The sequence below is a fragment of the Rhinopithecus roxellana genome, chromosome 7, assembly GCF_007565055.1.
Source record: "Rhinopithecus roxellana isolate Shanxi Qingling chromosome 7, ASM756505v1, whole genome shotgun sequence".
NCBI lineage: Eukaryota > Metazoa > Chordata > Mammalia > Primates > Cercopithecidae > Rhinopithecus > Rhinopithecus roxellana.
In genome coordinates this window covers 125511631-125529579 of record NC_044555.1, presented here as the reverse complement: position 1 = coordinate 125529579, position 17949 = coordinate 125511631, and the positions used below count along the sequence as shown (strand labels likewise).

Genomic DNA, 17949 nt, shown 5'->3' with positions numbered 1-17949 from the left:
AGCAGCAGAGCAGCAACATTGTTTACTCACCTTTATATAGTATTTTATAGCTTTCAAAATACTTTTCCAATTAATATCCCTTCTTTATCTCATCAACCCTGTAAGATCAGTATTATTGTTTTCTACATTTTTGTGATGAAGGAACCCAGGCTCAGAGATATTAAGTGACTCGCCTAAGTTACATAGCCAGCAAATAGCATGGTCTTCTGGCTCCAGACCCCTGAGGTACCCATGCTAGGCAATACTCACAGCTCTGTCACCCTGCTCTGTAGCCTGCTGCCACCTCCATATTCCCTGATCACCTCTGAACTTCTGGGTAAACGAATTAGGGCCCATGCAGGCATTCATTTAAGAACCAAAGGAAAGTAACCATGTTAAAAAATAATTACTGCCTTTACATATGAATTCACTGCTAACTGATATCTTTGGCACTCATGTTTGTTCCTAGATCACTAACTACTCTTCTAGCTGGGTGGAGGAGGGGTGGTGAGAGAGACACAGAAAGGAAGGTAGGTAGAGAAAAAAAGAGAGAAGGAAGAAGAGAGGGAGGCAGGGTGGGGCAGGAGTATGAAGGAGAACAGCACAGAAAGCTCTTGGCAACTAAAGAATCCTTTAGAAATTAAGATAAAATATTTTTGAAGAGACAGTATCAACTTATGTAGTAGAACTATAAAGATAAGCAAGGAATTATTAACACAAAATTCAAAACAGTAGTTATCTTTGAGGGGAGATGGAAGCGATTAGAGAGGGGTACATGGTGGACTTTAAAGGTAATAGTGATGTTCTTTTTCTTAAACTGCTTGTTGGGCATACAAATTTCATTGCATTATTGTTTATACTTTACACTTGTATCTTACAAATTTTCCTGTGTACCTACTCAATATGTAATTTAAAAAATTAGAAAAAGACACTGAGTCAGTGGAAAAGAATAGGATTTGATGTACAGAAATTAGCTTTACATTTTCAAGGAAGATAGCCACTCTTGAAAGCTAGGTTCACTTTGGTAGAAACCTTAGCCAGTTGGCTCTGACAGTGTCTCCCAGTGACATACGAGTTAGTTTCTCAGCAAGTGGTGATTTGCAAGGAGGGCATGCTTTCCCCAGAATTTTCCTGGGGTCTTTGAGTATTTCAGCTGCCTTGCCCATCACCTCACCTCCTTTCTGACAGTGAACTTCTAGCTTCTTTAACAGGCAAGAACAGTGGCATGGTCACTTGGGAATTTAAAGTTAAATGCTTGAACTGTAACCATGGATTTATGGGCTGTTATCCAAAGACTTATTATCTTTATGGCTTTCCTTGGTGTTGGACCTGACGGAGAATGCAATGAACTGGTGGGCTTGTGTACTTATTTTTATCACCCGTTGGTTTCTCTCTGGCCAATCTAGTCACACTGTAAGCACAGGCTGTCAGGAATTACAGCTTTTCTTCCATGTGGAAATAAGTGGATAAGCAAATACTCCCAGCCTGATTTTCTTTCCAATTCATTATTTACAGGGAATTCACCCTTTGTAATCATTTTCAAATCAAATTTGCTCTACCAATCCCTGTAAGGTTTACTCTGGAGATCATCACTAGCCCAGACGCCTTTTATTTTTTAACAGCTTATGTCTCCTCCATGTTAATGCCAATAAACACACACATACACACACACGTGCGTGTGTGCGCGCACACACACACACACATACACATGCACAAATAGATTAAAGGTGATGTCACTAGTGGCCTGGAGATTCACTCAGGAAGAAAATTTAAGTTACAGCAGAAATGGATAAAAGAAAGTTAATAACTCACATGTGTTTGCTATTTGGACTACTGTTGCTATATTAAAATATTCAGAAGAGCTGTTGAATTAAACGTGGCAAAATACATCACATACAGGATAGATTTCAGGAAAGGCACTATTATTAATACTGTCCCAGAATCACAAACTGCCAACCAAATTTACTTGCATATGTATTGTTCCCGGAGTATGCTGATACAGCGGGTGTCCTGTGCCCAGCTGTTGTGGAGGTCACAGCCGTGGCCATAATCTCCCTTTGTCTTGTTAGAAAGCTGTCTGTGAAGAGCAGGTTCTTCTCCTGCCTACCCCCTTGCTTCCCAATCTTGTCATGGATAATTGAGCTACAACATTAAGTAATTCTGGCTTTCCTCCACCACAGATGGGGGGATCAGGAGAGAGAGCACAGATACAAATGTCATCCATGGTTTTAGAGGGAAAAAGCAAATAGGTTTTGGCAGCAGGTCTGATGGGTTGGGGGTATATACAGTGGAGGAGGGTAACACTGGAAAATCTTTTTAGGATTTTATTAGCAGTACCACTTTTAGAAAATGCATCGATCAGATGAGAAGAATACAAGTTAATCTCACTGTTTTTTTCTGGCAGTGTTCTTGGTAAAGAACTTGTTAAATATAAACCATCTTGTCCTTTTTTTTGTTGTAAATACATTCTCTCCTATTAGGTTGGTGCAAAACTAATTGCCGTTTTTGCCATGACTTTTAATCACAAAACCGCAATTACTTTTGCACCAATCTAATATTATTAATGGCTGGTTCCTGTACTGGTGTTTTCATGTTCTTTTCACCTGAAGAAATTGTAACACTCCCCTCTTTCCTTACCCCTTATCTATGTTTTCCATAAGATATCAGAGGTAATGCCCACCATTGTTAGTGTATTGATAATAATTACTAGTATTCTACAAGCATTTACTAAGTTAGGCACCACGATAGATCTGTTTTGTATATTTTCTCCTTTAGTCTTCACTATAGCCCTATAAGATGGGTACTATTATTATCCCATTTCTCAGATGTAGAAAATAAAGCACAGAGACATGAAATCACTTGCCTAGCATCACACAGGTAGTAAATGGTGGACCAGGACTAGAACTCAGATCTAATCCAAAGATTTTGATCTTAACCACCGTTATAACCCCATTTTTTTCCCTCTTCATTCAGCATCATTCAGCATTAAGGCTTGAGAGTTTATCATGCCTGATCTAGCCAAATGCATTCTAGTGGTTGATGGGAATGTGTTATGGTTTTCAAAAAAAGAAAAAATCAGTCATTTTGAAACATGAAGGGTGGTGAAGATAATGTGACGGTATGTGTAATGAAGTCTATTGTCTTTTGATTATTTGTCAAATTGGAGTAGAGTTTGAAAACTCCAGTTGGGCTGCTTTGCAGAGGTAAAGAAGCAAGAAAGGGGCCAGAACTGCTGGCCCGAGGCAGAGCCATTAGTCACTGCCTCCTGCGGCTGTATGTGTATATATAGCATTGCCCTTAATATCTGAGGATGGCCCTGCTGAGGCAGCTAGTACTTCAGCCAAAGGTCCCATTATCAGCAGGATTTACCACCTGACTTATTTATAGTCATCATGGCCAGGGTCCCACCCCGCCCCCCCACCAACTTAGACCATGGCCTTGTAGTTAATGACTTGCACAGCAAGTCAACAATGTAGCCTAACACCCATCCTCTCAGAGTCAACCTACTGGGAATACAAAATGACTCCAGTTGTTCCACATTCTACTTTTAGGAGAGAGAAATGATAAGGAAATTGATATGGCAAATATTCTCCACTCACTCCCATTTCCCCAAACAAGAACGACTTCCATTCTAGGTTTTAGACTTAGTACAAATACAGCCTTATTCTGTACCTTTTAAGATATTTGTAGTACCATGATAATTGGCTTAGTTTTCAAAACTCAGTTTAAAGTCACTTCCTCCAGCTTCACATCACTTCCACAGCGCTCCCCTCCCTCCTCCACCACCTCCTCTTCTTAGTGCCATCCTAACAGGGGAACTGTCTCCCCCTTCTTCATATCTGTTTAGCCATTTTTAAACTGTACAGTAGTTTTTGTTTTCATATCTGCCACTCCCACTAGTCTATGAGCCCCTCAAAGGACAGGAAAACATGTAGTTTTCACCTGGGTACCACCACATAGTATATGGCTTTCACAAGTTTGTTAAATTAATATTCAGAATGTATCTCGTAGCCTTGCAATAACTTCACTCAAAGATTCAGGTACAACTAGCACATATTGATTACCTATGTTGTTTTCACCACAACCCTGTGAAAGGGTGGCATCATTCTTATTTATAGATAAGAAAACTGAAGCTCTGTGTTTCTCAAATTTGTAGTGGGTATAAGAGTTCCCTAGGGTACTTGTTCAACAGGCAGAGTCGCCAGTGCCACCCAGGTGAAAACTTCAGCAGTGAACCCTAGAAATTGGCCTATTTAGCAAGCACCCAAGGTGATTCTGATGCACATGGTTGGAATGTAATTTGACAAACACAGGTGTAAGTGATTGCTACATAGTGAGTAAATGGTAGGGCCAGAGTTCAAACTAGCCTTCCAAACTCCAGATCTTGTTCATGCTATATTTATCCTTGTCATACTCTATTTTCTATGGCAAGGAAGTAGACTGAAACACGTTGGAAAGATTTTCAGCAACAAGGGCTACAGCAAAACAGCTTGTGGATTAGCCCCAGGACTGGTGTGGGTATTTTTTTCCTCCAAGAGATCTTTGCCAGACATCTGAGAGCATAGCAGCAGTGTTGCCAAGTCACCTTTTACTCAACTTACCTTGGGAAAGAACAGACCACAGAGCTTTGGGAACTTAACAAAGTTTATGCTTCTATTTTTTTCTTTCTCCACCCCCACCCCCACCAGCAGCCATGCCATTAACTTAAAGAGCATGCTCAGTACCTGAAATGCAGTTAGTTGATTAGTTTAAATATTAAGATTTCTAGTTGAAAACCAGTAACTACAACATCTGGGGTCCTGACAGTAATATTTATGTGTTTGTTTTAAAACCGGGAAAAGAATTGTATGACCTAACAGGCAATTAGTGCAGATATTAAAGGAACTGAGATAGGTAGCATTTTTTTTTTTTTTGAGGCCCATCTATGCTTTTTGGTGTTCTTTACCTAAATATTAGGTAAGAAAATATGAAATAAATGTGATGATGTAATCCTAGATTAGAGGACCATAGTCAGCCATTCACTCTAGACCAAGTAACATTAGTTCACAGGTACCTGAGAAGTCCATGAAGCCAGGGGATTAGCAATTACAGACTGTAGTCCAGAAAAGCCCCAAAAGAGCCTCTCTAGGGGAGTCAGCCACTGCTCTTAGTAGCTGAGGAAGCCCTCTAAGTTTCCCACAGTGGAGCCTGATGGTATTCCAGAACCCCTGGTCCAACCTTAACCTATTCTCCTGGCTCAATTTGCCTAATAACCTTGAACTGAAAAGTACTATCCCTGAGATTCTTCAGCCCATGCCAGCCCACCCTGAAATTACCAAAGAAGCCCTTGGCTGCAGCTCAGAGATCCCGCACAGGGCATTTGAATGATTTCTTCCTTGCCAGAAAAAGGGAAGAGAAAGATAAAGGAAGTAGGGTTAAAGTCATGATCAGGTACTTCCTCTGTGTCAGGTATTGGGCTCAGCATTCTTAGTGATGGTATCTAGCTCAGTGGTTAAGCATGTTGTCTCTGGAGCCATATTTCCTGAATTTGAATTCCAATTCCAACATCAACTATATCTGTGGCCTTGAGCAACTTGTTAACTTCTTTGTGTTTCATACTCCTTGTCTATAAAACGGATATAATGATAAATATCACTTGTCTCATAGAGTTGTTGTAAGGATTATATTGTATAAAACTGTCAGTGGTGGAAGTATCCGAGTTACCTGTGGCAAATCCATACAGGTCTGCAGCAACCTCAGTTCTTGCCTCCTCAGAAGAAAGAATTTGACTGAGGGGCATAAGGCAGAAGAAGAGACCAAGGCAAGTTTTAGTAGTAGTAAAAGTTTATTAAAAAGCTTTAGAACAGGAATGAAAAGAGAGTAAAGTACACTTGGAAGAGGGCTAAGTGGATATCTTGGAGGTCAAGTGCCCTGTTTGACTTTGGACCTAGGGTTTTATATGCTGGCATACTTCCAGCATCTTGCATCCCATTTCCCTTGATTCTTCCCTTAGGGTAAGCTGCCTGCTAGCACTTGGGAGGTGAGCATGCTCAGTGTGTTTAGTAGAGTTGTACACATGCTTACCTGAAGTGTTCTTCCCTGTTCCAGTGGAATGCCCCTAGAAGGTCATATATCAGTTAAACTGTGCCATTTTGTCTCTTAATGTGCATGCTTGAGCCCACTTGCCCAATATCGGAGATCTTATTGAGATGCTGCCAATCACCAGTTTTAGGTGTTTTTATTTATTGGGAAACTACCTTTCCCTGGCACTGGCTATGATCAATTATTATTTTAGAGAGGCAGTGTGACAACTACCTGATAGTCGCCTGACATTCCTGGTGGGGTTGAGGGAGCCCTCTCCTGCCCCACTCATGCCTGGCTAGCTACCTACTGTAATAATACATGCAAAGCTTTAAAACAATGTTTAGCACATAATAAGCATTTAATCAATATTAGGAATCAACGTCATTATCATTATCCTTTATATGAAAGATAGGTATCATTATCCCTAGCTACAAGTGAATAAACAGGTTAAAAAGTTTGTGGAACTTGCCTAAAATCATTCAGCTAGTCAGGAGTACAGCCAAGACTTGATTTTAGATCTATCTGGCTCCCAGTCCTATATTCCTTCTACTATACCTTGTTGCCTTCATAAATGTAGGGTATGTGCTGTGAGTTCCTTGGAGAGGCACATACCAAACTCTGTGGCCTTCTTCTTCCTCACTGTACCACACCCTCACTGCAACTGCCATCTGGAGGGCTGGCCTGGCTCCATGGCTTTAAACTGATCTAATTTAAATATTGAACATCTTGATAACTGCTCCAATACAGAGGCGGCTGTCTTCAGGACCCTCTAGCTTATAGACTAAAACAATAAATCTTCCAGGATGAGGTTTAGTTTGTGAAAGCACCCTCTACCCTGAGATTCTCATCTGTATACCTTGAGGATCAAGCTACTCTCTTCCAACTCCCACTCTGCCATACTCACAACTCATGTGAAAATGACTCCCTACTATATATATATGGGCCAGCAAAAAGACCCTTCCCTTGCCTCCCTTTGCCTTCCCTTCCCTTATCTCCCTGTCCTTTCTCAAGGAAAAAAATATTATGACATCTTGATTCCCTTGAGTGGCTCTTTGATCCATCCTGCTTGTCTAATAGCATCATCTCTCTCAAGCCATCTGGGAGCCTTGTATTACAAAAGCCTGCAAAAGCCCCTGTCAGTTCTCTCGCCTGCATCACAGTGATGCAAGTTGTGGCGTCACTTGACGTCTGCAATAGGAGGGACTGTGGCCCATGTCTCGGGCTTTAGTGCATTGTTCACAAACAATGATAGCTCGTTAATTTTCAAGGAATATGAAGAGAGAGTCAAAATAACACCTGCACTGCCATAATATATTGCTTCATAAGCAATAAATACCACGCAAAAGATAAAGCCTTGAGCCCCAGGCTTAATGCAGACCCCAAATGTGATTTATTCTGCTATTTCCTTTCCCTTAGAGAACAGAAGACACAATGTTATTCCTTGGTAGGACACCCAACCCTGCCCCTGGGTCATAATCTTTCATGAAAAATACTTCTTAAGTGCCTACTGTATGCGAGGTCCTATGTGATATGCCAGAAATGAGGTTTTCTTCCACATTTTGTGCAAGCATTTTCTAAAATTCCTTTCTCTTTCCTTTGTCATGGTGTGCCTACTGCTATTTCCAGGACTATTCTCAAACAGCAACCCATCAGCATTCCATGGTACCTGGACTCCCCACGACAAGGATCATTTCTTTGATGCGAAGCATAGAAGTAACTGTGCTGAAAGCGTTAATAGGTTCTTGAGATGGGGTCAGGGAGGAGGGTTTGATCAGATTAGTCTTAGTTGCACAATAGCATAAGAGAGTAGGGTAGGGCATAAACTACAGAAGTTGGAGTTGCCTATACATGTGATAGATGGAAAAGGATTGTGGAAGAAACCAGGAGTATAAGGTGTTCTCCAGTAAGAACACATAAAAATTGCTACAGTAGAGCAGAATTTCTCAACCTCAGCACTATTGACATTTTAGGCCAGATAATTGGTTCTTGCAGGGGGATGCCCCATACGTTATAGGATGTTTAGCGGTGCCCCTAGCCTCTACTAGATGTCAGTAGCAACTACCTGCTGCCAGGTATGACAATCAAAAATGTCACCAGATACTGCCAAATGTTCCCTGCGGGGCAAACTTAGCACTGCAATAGAGGACATTGAGAGCACCCATCTGTATAATGATGAGCTCTAGAGCCCTCATCTCAAATATTACATAATTTGATGAATCCCCTAGTTTAGTAGGGCACAGTGGTCAAGAGCATGAATTGTGGAGCCAGACTACCTGAGTTTGAATTCAGCTCTACTGCAAGCTAGCTATATAACTATGGATAACTTGCTTAACTTCTCTGTTCCTATTACCTCATCAGTAAAATGGGGATAATGAAAAGACCTACTTCACAGGATTGTTGTGAGTTTTAAATTAATATACATAAAGTGCCTAGAACAGTGTGAGGTGCATAGTAAGCATTATATAACTGTTAACTCTTATTAGTCTTATTATAATTGCTATCATTAAAACTATTAAGAAAACCAAATACCATATGTACCCACTCATAAGTGGGAGTTGAACAATGAGAACACATGGACACAGGGAGGGGGACATCCCACACCAGGGCCTGTCAGGGGGTCGGGGGCTAGGAGAGGGATAGCATTAGGAGAAATACCTAATGTAGATGACAGGTTGATGGGTGCAGCAAACCACCAGGGCACGTGTATACCTATATAACAAACCTGCATGTTTTGTACATGTATCCCAGAACTTAAAGTATTAAAAATAAAACTATTATTCATCATTTATCTGAGTCCTAGTGCATTCTGAAGGCCTGATGTCCCATGTCCCACCCACCTTTAGACCACTATTTGTTTATTTATTTATTTATTTATTTCTCTCTCTCTTTCTCTCTCCTTCCTTCCTTCCTTCCTTTCTTTCTTTCTTTTCTTTCTTTCTTTCTTTTCTTTCTTTCTTTTTTTCGAGACAGAGTCTCACTGTGTCACCCAGGCTGGAATGCAGTGGTGTGATCTCGGCTCACTGCAACTTCCGTCTCCTGGGTTCAAGTGATTCTCGTGCCTCAGCCTCCTGAGTAGCTGGGACTATAGGCATGTGCCACCACACCCAGCTAATTTTTATATTTTTAGTAGACATGGGGTTTTACCATGTTGACCCAGCTGGTCTTGAACTCCTGACCTCAAATGATCCACCTACCTCCCAAAGTGCTGGGATTTTCAGGCATGAGCTACCGCGCCCAGCTGAGACTGCTATCTTCTTCCTGCAAAAATGGCTAGAGAGCCAAGTTGACAGTTCAGGACCACACAATGCAAAGAGATTTTAGATGGCTGTGGGTCTATGAAATAGGCTATGGAGGAAAGCTACACTTTGTACAGGTGCTGAGGTCTTGTAGAGTTCTCTTATTTAAAAACACACTTATTGGCACCTACTTTGAGCTAGCCACAGTAAAGGATACAAAAAGTAAATGAGGTTTATGTCCCGTGGCCTCAAGGAATTAACAAATATGACTGCTACATGGACTTTTATTTTAGTAATTTCATTACCTTAAATTCTCTAAGAAATTTGAGTTCCTTCTCATAAGTGAAGAATTTCTCAGTGATGCTATCTTCCCATCCCCAGATTTATCTTCCTTGAAGTTTGTATGTCTGTAATTGTGAATTTTTTATATTATCAGCATGTAAGGATTATAATACTTCAAATTGTCACCATTTTATCTTTCTTTCTTTTTCCATTTGAAATTTTTGTTTAACACTCAGCCCTCAAAAGAAACCCTCCAAAAGAGATTTTATCGCAGTACAATGATGGAGTAGTATCCTGTTCTGAATAGCTTGACACCTGCTTCTGGAAAGAATATCTGTGGAGGACTCTTTTGTATACTCTTATATTTCCTCATGTATTTGTTTAAAATAGCTTGTTGAACATCTTTTCTATGTCAGACACTGTGTCTAGGCACTAGGAATAACAGGGAGGAATAAGCTTTCTGGGGAGAGACAGACATGGAAAAATACCCGAAAAATATAATGTAGTAAGGGCTATGATAGCAATGTCTTCAATGAGCCAGGAGAACACAAAATAAATGTACTCTTTGGAAGAGAGTTTAGTGTGATGAGTTACATTGTGAGCATTGGCATCAGAGCTGACTGGGCTTATATTCCTGCTCTACCACTTATTAGCTGTGCAATGTTGAGCTGATCACTTAAACTTTCTGTGCCTCAGTTTCATTATTCATTATTCATTATTATATGAGCAATTATTCATTATTCATACAATGTATTCTAGTAATTCATGTATACGCTTAGTTCTCTCAGTAGACTTTGAGCCCTTCAAGGTCTGTGACCACTTCCTCATAGTTTACCATGTTAACTATTCGCCTCACACCTAATTAACTCATGCCTGTAAATCCCAGCACTTGGGGAGGCAGGTGGATCATTTGAGGTCAGGAGTTCAAGACCAGCTGGGTCAACATGGTAAAACCCCATGTCTACTAAAAGTATAAAAATTAGCTGGGCGTGGTGGCACATGCCTATAGTCCCAGCTACTCGGGAGGCTGAGGCACGAGAATCACTTGAACCCAGGAGACGGAAGTTGAAGTGAGCCAGGATGACACCACTGCAATAACTATTACCATGTTATTATGGCCATTTACTGAGTGCTAAATATGAGCCAGAAGACATGCTAAATTTTTTACCCACGTTATCTAATCTTCAACAAACCTATAAGGTGGATGCTTTCGTTTTCCTAATTTAATAGCTTGCCATTTTTTCATCAAACACAGTTATTTCCTCATAACACTTATTACAATGCATAATTATTTTATAATTATTTGTATTTTAATATCTGTCTATTGCATTAGAGTATAAGTTCTACAAGAGCAAGGATGAGGTCTCTTTGACTCACTCTAATATCCTCAACATCTACGATACTGCCTGACACATAGAAAATGTTCAGTGAATGTATGGTAAATATGAAAGGAAGACCAGAAGGCAGGCAGGCAAGAGGAGAAGAAAGAAAGTGAATAAGCACATTACAGTTGCTAAGTAGTAGAGTTAGACTCTAGTCCAGAGCCATTTGACTCCCAGACCAATGCTCTTGATGATTAGACAGGATTGCTTCCTGTGGTTAACAGGCTTTCAATAGATGTTTGTTGACAAAACTGTCTCCTCAACTTTGCACAATAATGTGTAACAAAATAACAGTAAGCATAAAAACCAATGGATATACGCTTGGACATGATAAATAGAATTGTAGGAGAGTAAATCATCAGTGAAGGAGAGTTTTTGTCTTAATGAAAGAATATAGTTGAAGAGATGGCACCAACATAATATTGTCCTTGTTTCAGAGGAAATTGTGTGTGTGTGTGTGTGTGTGTGTGTGTGTGTAGAGTCTTCAAAATCAAATAACTTTGACAGTGATTGACAAGTTAATCAGCGATGTATCAACAAGACAAAAATAAACAGATGGCAGAGATTTGAGTTATAAAATGATACCAAGTTGAAGTAGGTGATCACTTCCAAATCTTGTATTCTTTTGGTGCTAATGGAGCTTATTCCAAAGTGCCATATCTTCAACCAAATTACCTAGAAGGCACTTACTTACAACCACTCTACAATCTCTGACCTCTTGAGAACTTGTCACACAGCAGAATAGGAGAACCAGCATGGCAGGACATGTTCTTCAGACTTGGGGTAAGTATTTTGAAGACCACTTGACAGCCAGTAGCACTCGCCTTCTGAATATTCTTGGCTGCTACCAGGAATTGTAGGATTCAGGGGAAAATTACTAGATGTCCATTTCTAGTCTGGAAAGTGGATCAGGCCAGAACTTAACTTTTCCACCACTAAGTGATAATTCTAAACAGATGCTTAGCACAACATGTTTTGTTACTGTGGACCTTGAATCCAGATTGCTGCCAGAGGTGATCATCTGGGATTTCCCTTTTAAAACAAAATTTTGCAAGCTTTTCTGTATGATTATGCCGATATGGGAAAAAGATCATAGCTAATGAGATCAAACTGAGTTACTGATTGGGCATATATCCCTGGTTGTAACTAAGCAAATTTCTACAAGTATTCAGCTGTCCTAGAGAAAGAATTGGCATAGCAATAATGCCATCTATTTAAGACAATTTGTCATTCTGAAAAGGTATGCAAATAATCAATGAGTGTCATTGTATAGATTACTTATTGTGCCCAAAATCAATGTAAATTAATTTTCTTTATTAATTTAAATATTTCTTGAATACCTACTTTACACTAGATGCTAAACTAAGAAATAAGGAAAGAAAATGCCTCAAACCCAGTCCCTGACCTAAAAGAGGCAGGCAGGCCAGCAGAAGGGAGACATGTACACAATATCAATAATCCAAAGCAGTCAGTGATAAATGCTTGGTGCTTCTTGCTTCTTGGAATGCTCTTTTTTTAATTATTATACTTTAAGTTCTAGGGTACATGTGCACAACGTGCAGGTTTATTACATATATATACATGTGCCATGTTGGTGTGCTGCACCCATTAACTCATCATTTACATTAGGTATATCTCCTAATACTATCCCTTCCCCCTACCCCCTCCCCACAATAGGACCCAGTGTGTGATGTTCCCCTTCCTGTGTCCAAGTGGTCTCATTGTTCAATTCCCACCTATGAGTGAGAACATGCGGTATTTGGTTTTCTGTTCTTGCGATAGTTTGCTGAGAATGATGGTTTCCAGCTGCATCCATGTCCCTACAAAGGACACGAACTCATCCTTTCTTATGGCTGCATAGTATTCCATGGTGTATATGTGCCACATTTTCTTAATCCAGTCTGTCACTGATGGACATTTGGATTGATTCCAAGTCTTTGCTATTGTGAATAGTGCTGCAATAAACATACATGTGCATGTGTCTTTATAGCAGCAAGACTTATAATCCTTTGGGTATACCCCCAATAATGGGATGGCTGGGTCAAATGGTACATCTAGTTTTAGATCCTTGAGGAATCGCCACACTGTTTTCCATAATGGTTGAACTAGTTTACAGTCCCACCAACAGTGTAAAAGTGTTCCTATTTCCCCACATCCTCTCCAGCACCTGTTGTTTCCTGATTTTTTAATGATTGCCATTCTAACTGGTGTGAGATGGTATCTCATTGTGGTTCTGATTTGCATTTCTCTGATGGCGATTGATGATGAGCATTTTTTTCATGTGTCTGTTGGCTGTATGAATGTCTTCTTTTGAGAAGTGTCTGTTCATATCCTTTGCCCACTTTTTGATGGGGTTGTTTTTTTCTTGTAAATTTGATTGAGTTCTTTATAGGTTCTGGATATTAGCCCTTTGTCAGATGAATAGATTGCAAAAATTTTTTCCCATTCTGTAGGTTGCCTATTCACTCTGATGATAGTTTCTTTTGCTGTGTGGAAGCTCTTTAGTTTAATTAGATCCCATTTGTCAATTTTGGCTTTTGTTGCTATTGCTTTTGGTGTTTTAGACATGAAGTCCTTGCCCATGCCTATGTCCTGAATGGTATTCCCTAGGTTTTCTTCTAGGGTTTTTACGGTTTTAGGTCTAACATTTAAGTCTCTAATCCATCTTGAATTAATTTTCGTATAAGGAGTAAGGAAAGGATCCAGTTTCAGCTTTCTACTTATGGCTAGCCAATTTTCCCAGCACCATTTATTGAATAGGGAATCCTTTCCCCATTTCTTGTTTTTGTCAGGTTTATCAAAGATCAGATGGCTGTAGATGTGTGGTATTATTTCTGAGCGCTCCGTTCTGTTCCATTGGTCTATATCTCTGTTTTGGTACCAGTTACTGGAATGCTCTTTTTACCCCAGTCTTCCATTCACTACCTGGAAGAAAATCCTGTCCCTCCTTAAAGACTCATTTCAAATGATTCTTTCCCAGTGAAGGCTTCCGTGGCATTCCTCCTTCACCCCACAACCAGAAACACATATACCCAAACCCATTCCAGCAGCTTTAATTACTCCTCTGTGTTCCCAGAGCACTCCACTCATGGTTTAATTACAGTACTTATTATAATAATTTATATTGGATTGTTTATATGTCTGTCCCTCTCACTATATTTTGAATTCTTCCAGAGCAGTAAATGAGTTTTGTTCATCTCTGTATTCCTATTTACTAGCAAAACAGCAGGGCATATAGTAAGACTCAAAAAAGTTTACTTTGCAGGGAATGAGTGAGAGAATGAGCAAACATGTGAAAATCAAATTCTAGATAAAATGCTATGAGAACACATCAGAAGAAGTAATTCCAATGAAGTGGTTTTGTTATAGGATTTTTTCCTTAGTTCAGCTAAGAGCCAGGTCCTTGTCACACAGCCATGAGAGATTAGGCTTGCAGACACTTTGAAGGGTGAGAAAAATGGAATTTATTGGGGAAAGAGGGGTAAAAAAGGGAAACAGGGACCCTCTGCAAGGCCAGAACCCTGCTGGTATGCTTCCCACCTGGTAGATTGAATCCCAGGTTCCACCCAGGAAGAGGAGGGGCCAGGCTCCTTCCCACTGCAAACACATGAACTTCCAAGGCTCCACCCCAGGGTGCAGGTCATTGGGAGGCTCTGCCAGGGAGTCCTTCCCACCTAGCCATTTCAGTTTCACAAACAAGGTAGCATTTGAGGTGGCCCTTCAAAAATGAGTGGGATTTTGACAGGTGGAGATGGGCGTTAGGGGATGGAAGGGCGATAAGAAGGACATTTAAAGCAAAATTTCCTAAGTATTTAAGAACCACATTCATTGAGGCAAAATAATGCTGTTAATTACACATGTTCCTTATCTGTTCCTGTAAACAAGCATAGCAGGAACTCTACTTGCTAACATTTTAACAAGCATTGTGAATTACTATACGTTTTGAAAATAACAATACTGTATTTTCCCTCAAAATTGTAATTGAGATCGTTGTCTTCCCGCAAACACTTATCCCGCCCCTAATTAGTCCAGAGTTTGGCTAGGTTGATACATTATAAATTTTCATTCTTTGACCTCAAAATCCTTCACTGAGAAGTGTTCCTGTTTGTTTGTTTGTTCGTTTTAATATTTGTCAGGACTGCAGAACCAATGAGTAACCAAACTGTTGCAAGAAATTATTTTTGGCATTGCGTTCCAGTCCTTCTAAACCTACCAGTTTCTTCTGGGAGTGATTCTCCAGCAACCAGAGAAAATCAGGGTGTAGACTCAATAATCTGTAAAGATATCTTTCAGCTATAACATTCTCTAAAATCTCCCCTAGCTGGGGGCTTGGAAGTCCAAGTAGACTAATTATCACTATGTAAACTCTCAACCCAAAGGATATTCAGCATCCCATGTTTGTTTTCTTGATAATATTTGCAAGGAGGCTATTTCTAGCCTTTGGATATGCCTTTGTGAGAGAACACTGAAAGCTGGATATGACGACTAAAGTTCCTACACATGGAGAAATCACTAGCTCTGAAATGTGACTTCTGACTGTAATTAATGAACACTTAGTGCCATCAATCACCGTGTGTGTGTGAAGAGGGGATTAAGGGGGAGGAGGCAAAGGCAGCACAGAAAAGACAAAAACTAATATTTCAGAAATAATGTTTTTAAACATTTACATTTGCTTGTTCTGACCAATCAGTGACCAAAAGAGCACATGTATAAGTAACCCTGGCAAGGGTCAACCCTGGTGTTGCCTTGGACTTTAGCAAGCTACTATTAGAACAGAGTTGCCTTCATGGGTTGTAATTGGCAGAAGTGTGTACTGGGAGGTAGGAAAAAAGCCATAGAAATATTTTTTCTATGGCTATCAGTAGTCAGAGGAAAATTTCCCAAAACAAAAGTCCGTTTGTGCTCAGATGACTCATGACTATATCTCTCCCAATACTGTGTACATGTACGTGCTTATAAAACCCATTTCAATGTCTTTGCTTATATCATTCCTGCTCCTGGGATGTCTGGCCCCTTTACTTTACCTATCTAATAACTACTCATCACTCATGACATGCTCTATATAAATCTGGTCCATTCTTTTCAGTCCTATTTTCTCCATGAAGTATTTCCTGCTTAGTCAGGCCATAGTAGCTCTGCATACCATAAACTACAGGAACATTTCTGATCTATACCATTTGAGTCTTTCATTGTTTCCTAGTTGTTTAACTGAAGACAGTAAAGCATAGTGGCTAAAAATTATACATTCTGTATGACCTTGGACAATATATTTGACCTTTCAAAACTTCTCTTAAATGTCTCTAAAACTTCTATTAAATGGAGATATAAATAGTTTCCTACCTCATAGGGCTGTTCTGAAAGTTAAATGAGAATGATGCGTGCCAAGTGATTTACCTGGTATACGGTAAGTGTTCAACAGAGGTAGTAGTGGGTGGAGGTAGTGATAATGGTAATAATCATCACCATCATCATCAGTATCTTCAATTTTATTGTACAACCTTTGAGGGCAGGGACTGTGTCTCTAGTCTGCTTTTTCTCATTGTTCCCCTAACCCCCAAAATTGTCATTCAGCTAATTTGATGTCTGCTGATTATGTGTCCAGCTCTATTCAATAGTACTGCCTCAAAGATATGAAATTACATCAGGAGTATAATTCTCATCTTTTATTGCCAACTACAGAAGCCCTAGGATGTTTTTTTCTTGCTTTACATGCATAAGTAGTTTGGATAGAAGCTGCTGAAGTAATCATATGCTAGTAGACTATGAGAAGAATAGGAAACTTCTTAATCATTCCAAGCTCCTCTGTTGAGTATGCTTGAAAAAAAAAAAAAAAAAAAAAAAAAAAAAAAAAAAACGAGAGAGAGAGAAGGAAGAAAGGGAGAGAAGGAAGCAAACACTTATACTAAAATGCCATCTGGTAAATTGCTTTCAAATTCCATGACTTCCTGCCAGTTCAAGCTGTATTGTTTTAACCCTTGTAAGAAAGCTGGCATTGAGGCCTGATTCACCACTTGTCCATTTCTCCAGCCATTTCTCTAAAGAGTTTGCCAGAATTTATGTTTATAAGTAAACTAGATGCTAGAGCCTTAACACAACAAATTATTTTGCTTGTCATTTCTTTTCAGCCGATAACAGTAGAACTCTGAATGTGGATTCCACTGCAATGACACTACCTATGTCTGATCCAACTGCATGGGCCACAGCAATGAATAATCTTGGAATGGCACCGCTGGGAATTGCCGGACAACCAATTTTACCTGGTATGTTATTTTTAATCACCTCGCAAGTGCTTATTTTTATTGACCATGTGGTAATAAATATAGCAGTATGACACAACTTATTTTGAAGTTGACATTTACCAGATTCTGCCTAGAGTGTGCATTTTTGTAATATGAGCTTTATAGTCTGGATGGCCGGTAGTTACTAGTATACTCCATTTTGCGCTTTGGACATGCTGGGGGTATATCCAATGCAGGCTAGGGTCATTGAAGCTTTAAACAGCTCTTTGAAATACAAGGCAAGAGGATTTTGGCGAGGAATTACAAAGCTTGTGTAATTTTATAGATTTCATAGAGGAGGCAAATAAACATGGAGACAGAAAGAGAACTGATGTAGATATCTCCAAAATCTTAGATTCCTAGAGGAGAGAAAGGAGATGGTGGAGGACAGCCCAAAGACTGTTTTTAACATTGAATAACTGTGCGTAAATACACACACACACATACATATATACATAAACAAAGTAAACCGTAATAGAATTGACATGGTGGACTAACTCCGCCTCCACTAAAGACAAAATGAGAAGCAGAACATCACAGCACCTGAAGGGTTTTGTTTAGACACAAAAAAGCTTCCGGGACAGTGAGAGCTAATTAATTGTTACAATGAATTTTTGAAGACATTTGGGAATTGCCATCTCAAGGAGCCTGAGGCAGCTTTGTAAACAGCCTGAACATTCATCTACCCAGATTCAATTAATTGTGACTCTACTTAAAAGCACAACAGGA

At 39.8% G+C, this 17949-nt stretch overlaps 1 protein-coding gene across 4 annotated transcripts in view; it reads left to right on the top strand.

Annotated features, from left to right (window-relative positions):
* ENOX2 (ecto-NOX disulfide-thiol exchanger 2) overlaps positions 1–17949 on the top strand; it is a 319462-nt gene that overhangs the window by 210608 nt on the left and 90905 nt on the right. For all 4 annotated transcript variants that reach the window (XM_030934490.1, XM_030934489.1, XM_030934491.1 and 1 more), the window contains one exon: positions 17068–17202. In XM_030934490.1, the coding sequence (XP_030790350.1) occupies positions 17106–17202 (97 nt within the window). In that variant the 5' untranslated portion in view covers positions 17068–17105. The remainder of the gene's footprint in view (positions 1–17067; positions 17203–17949) is intronic.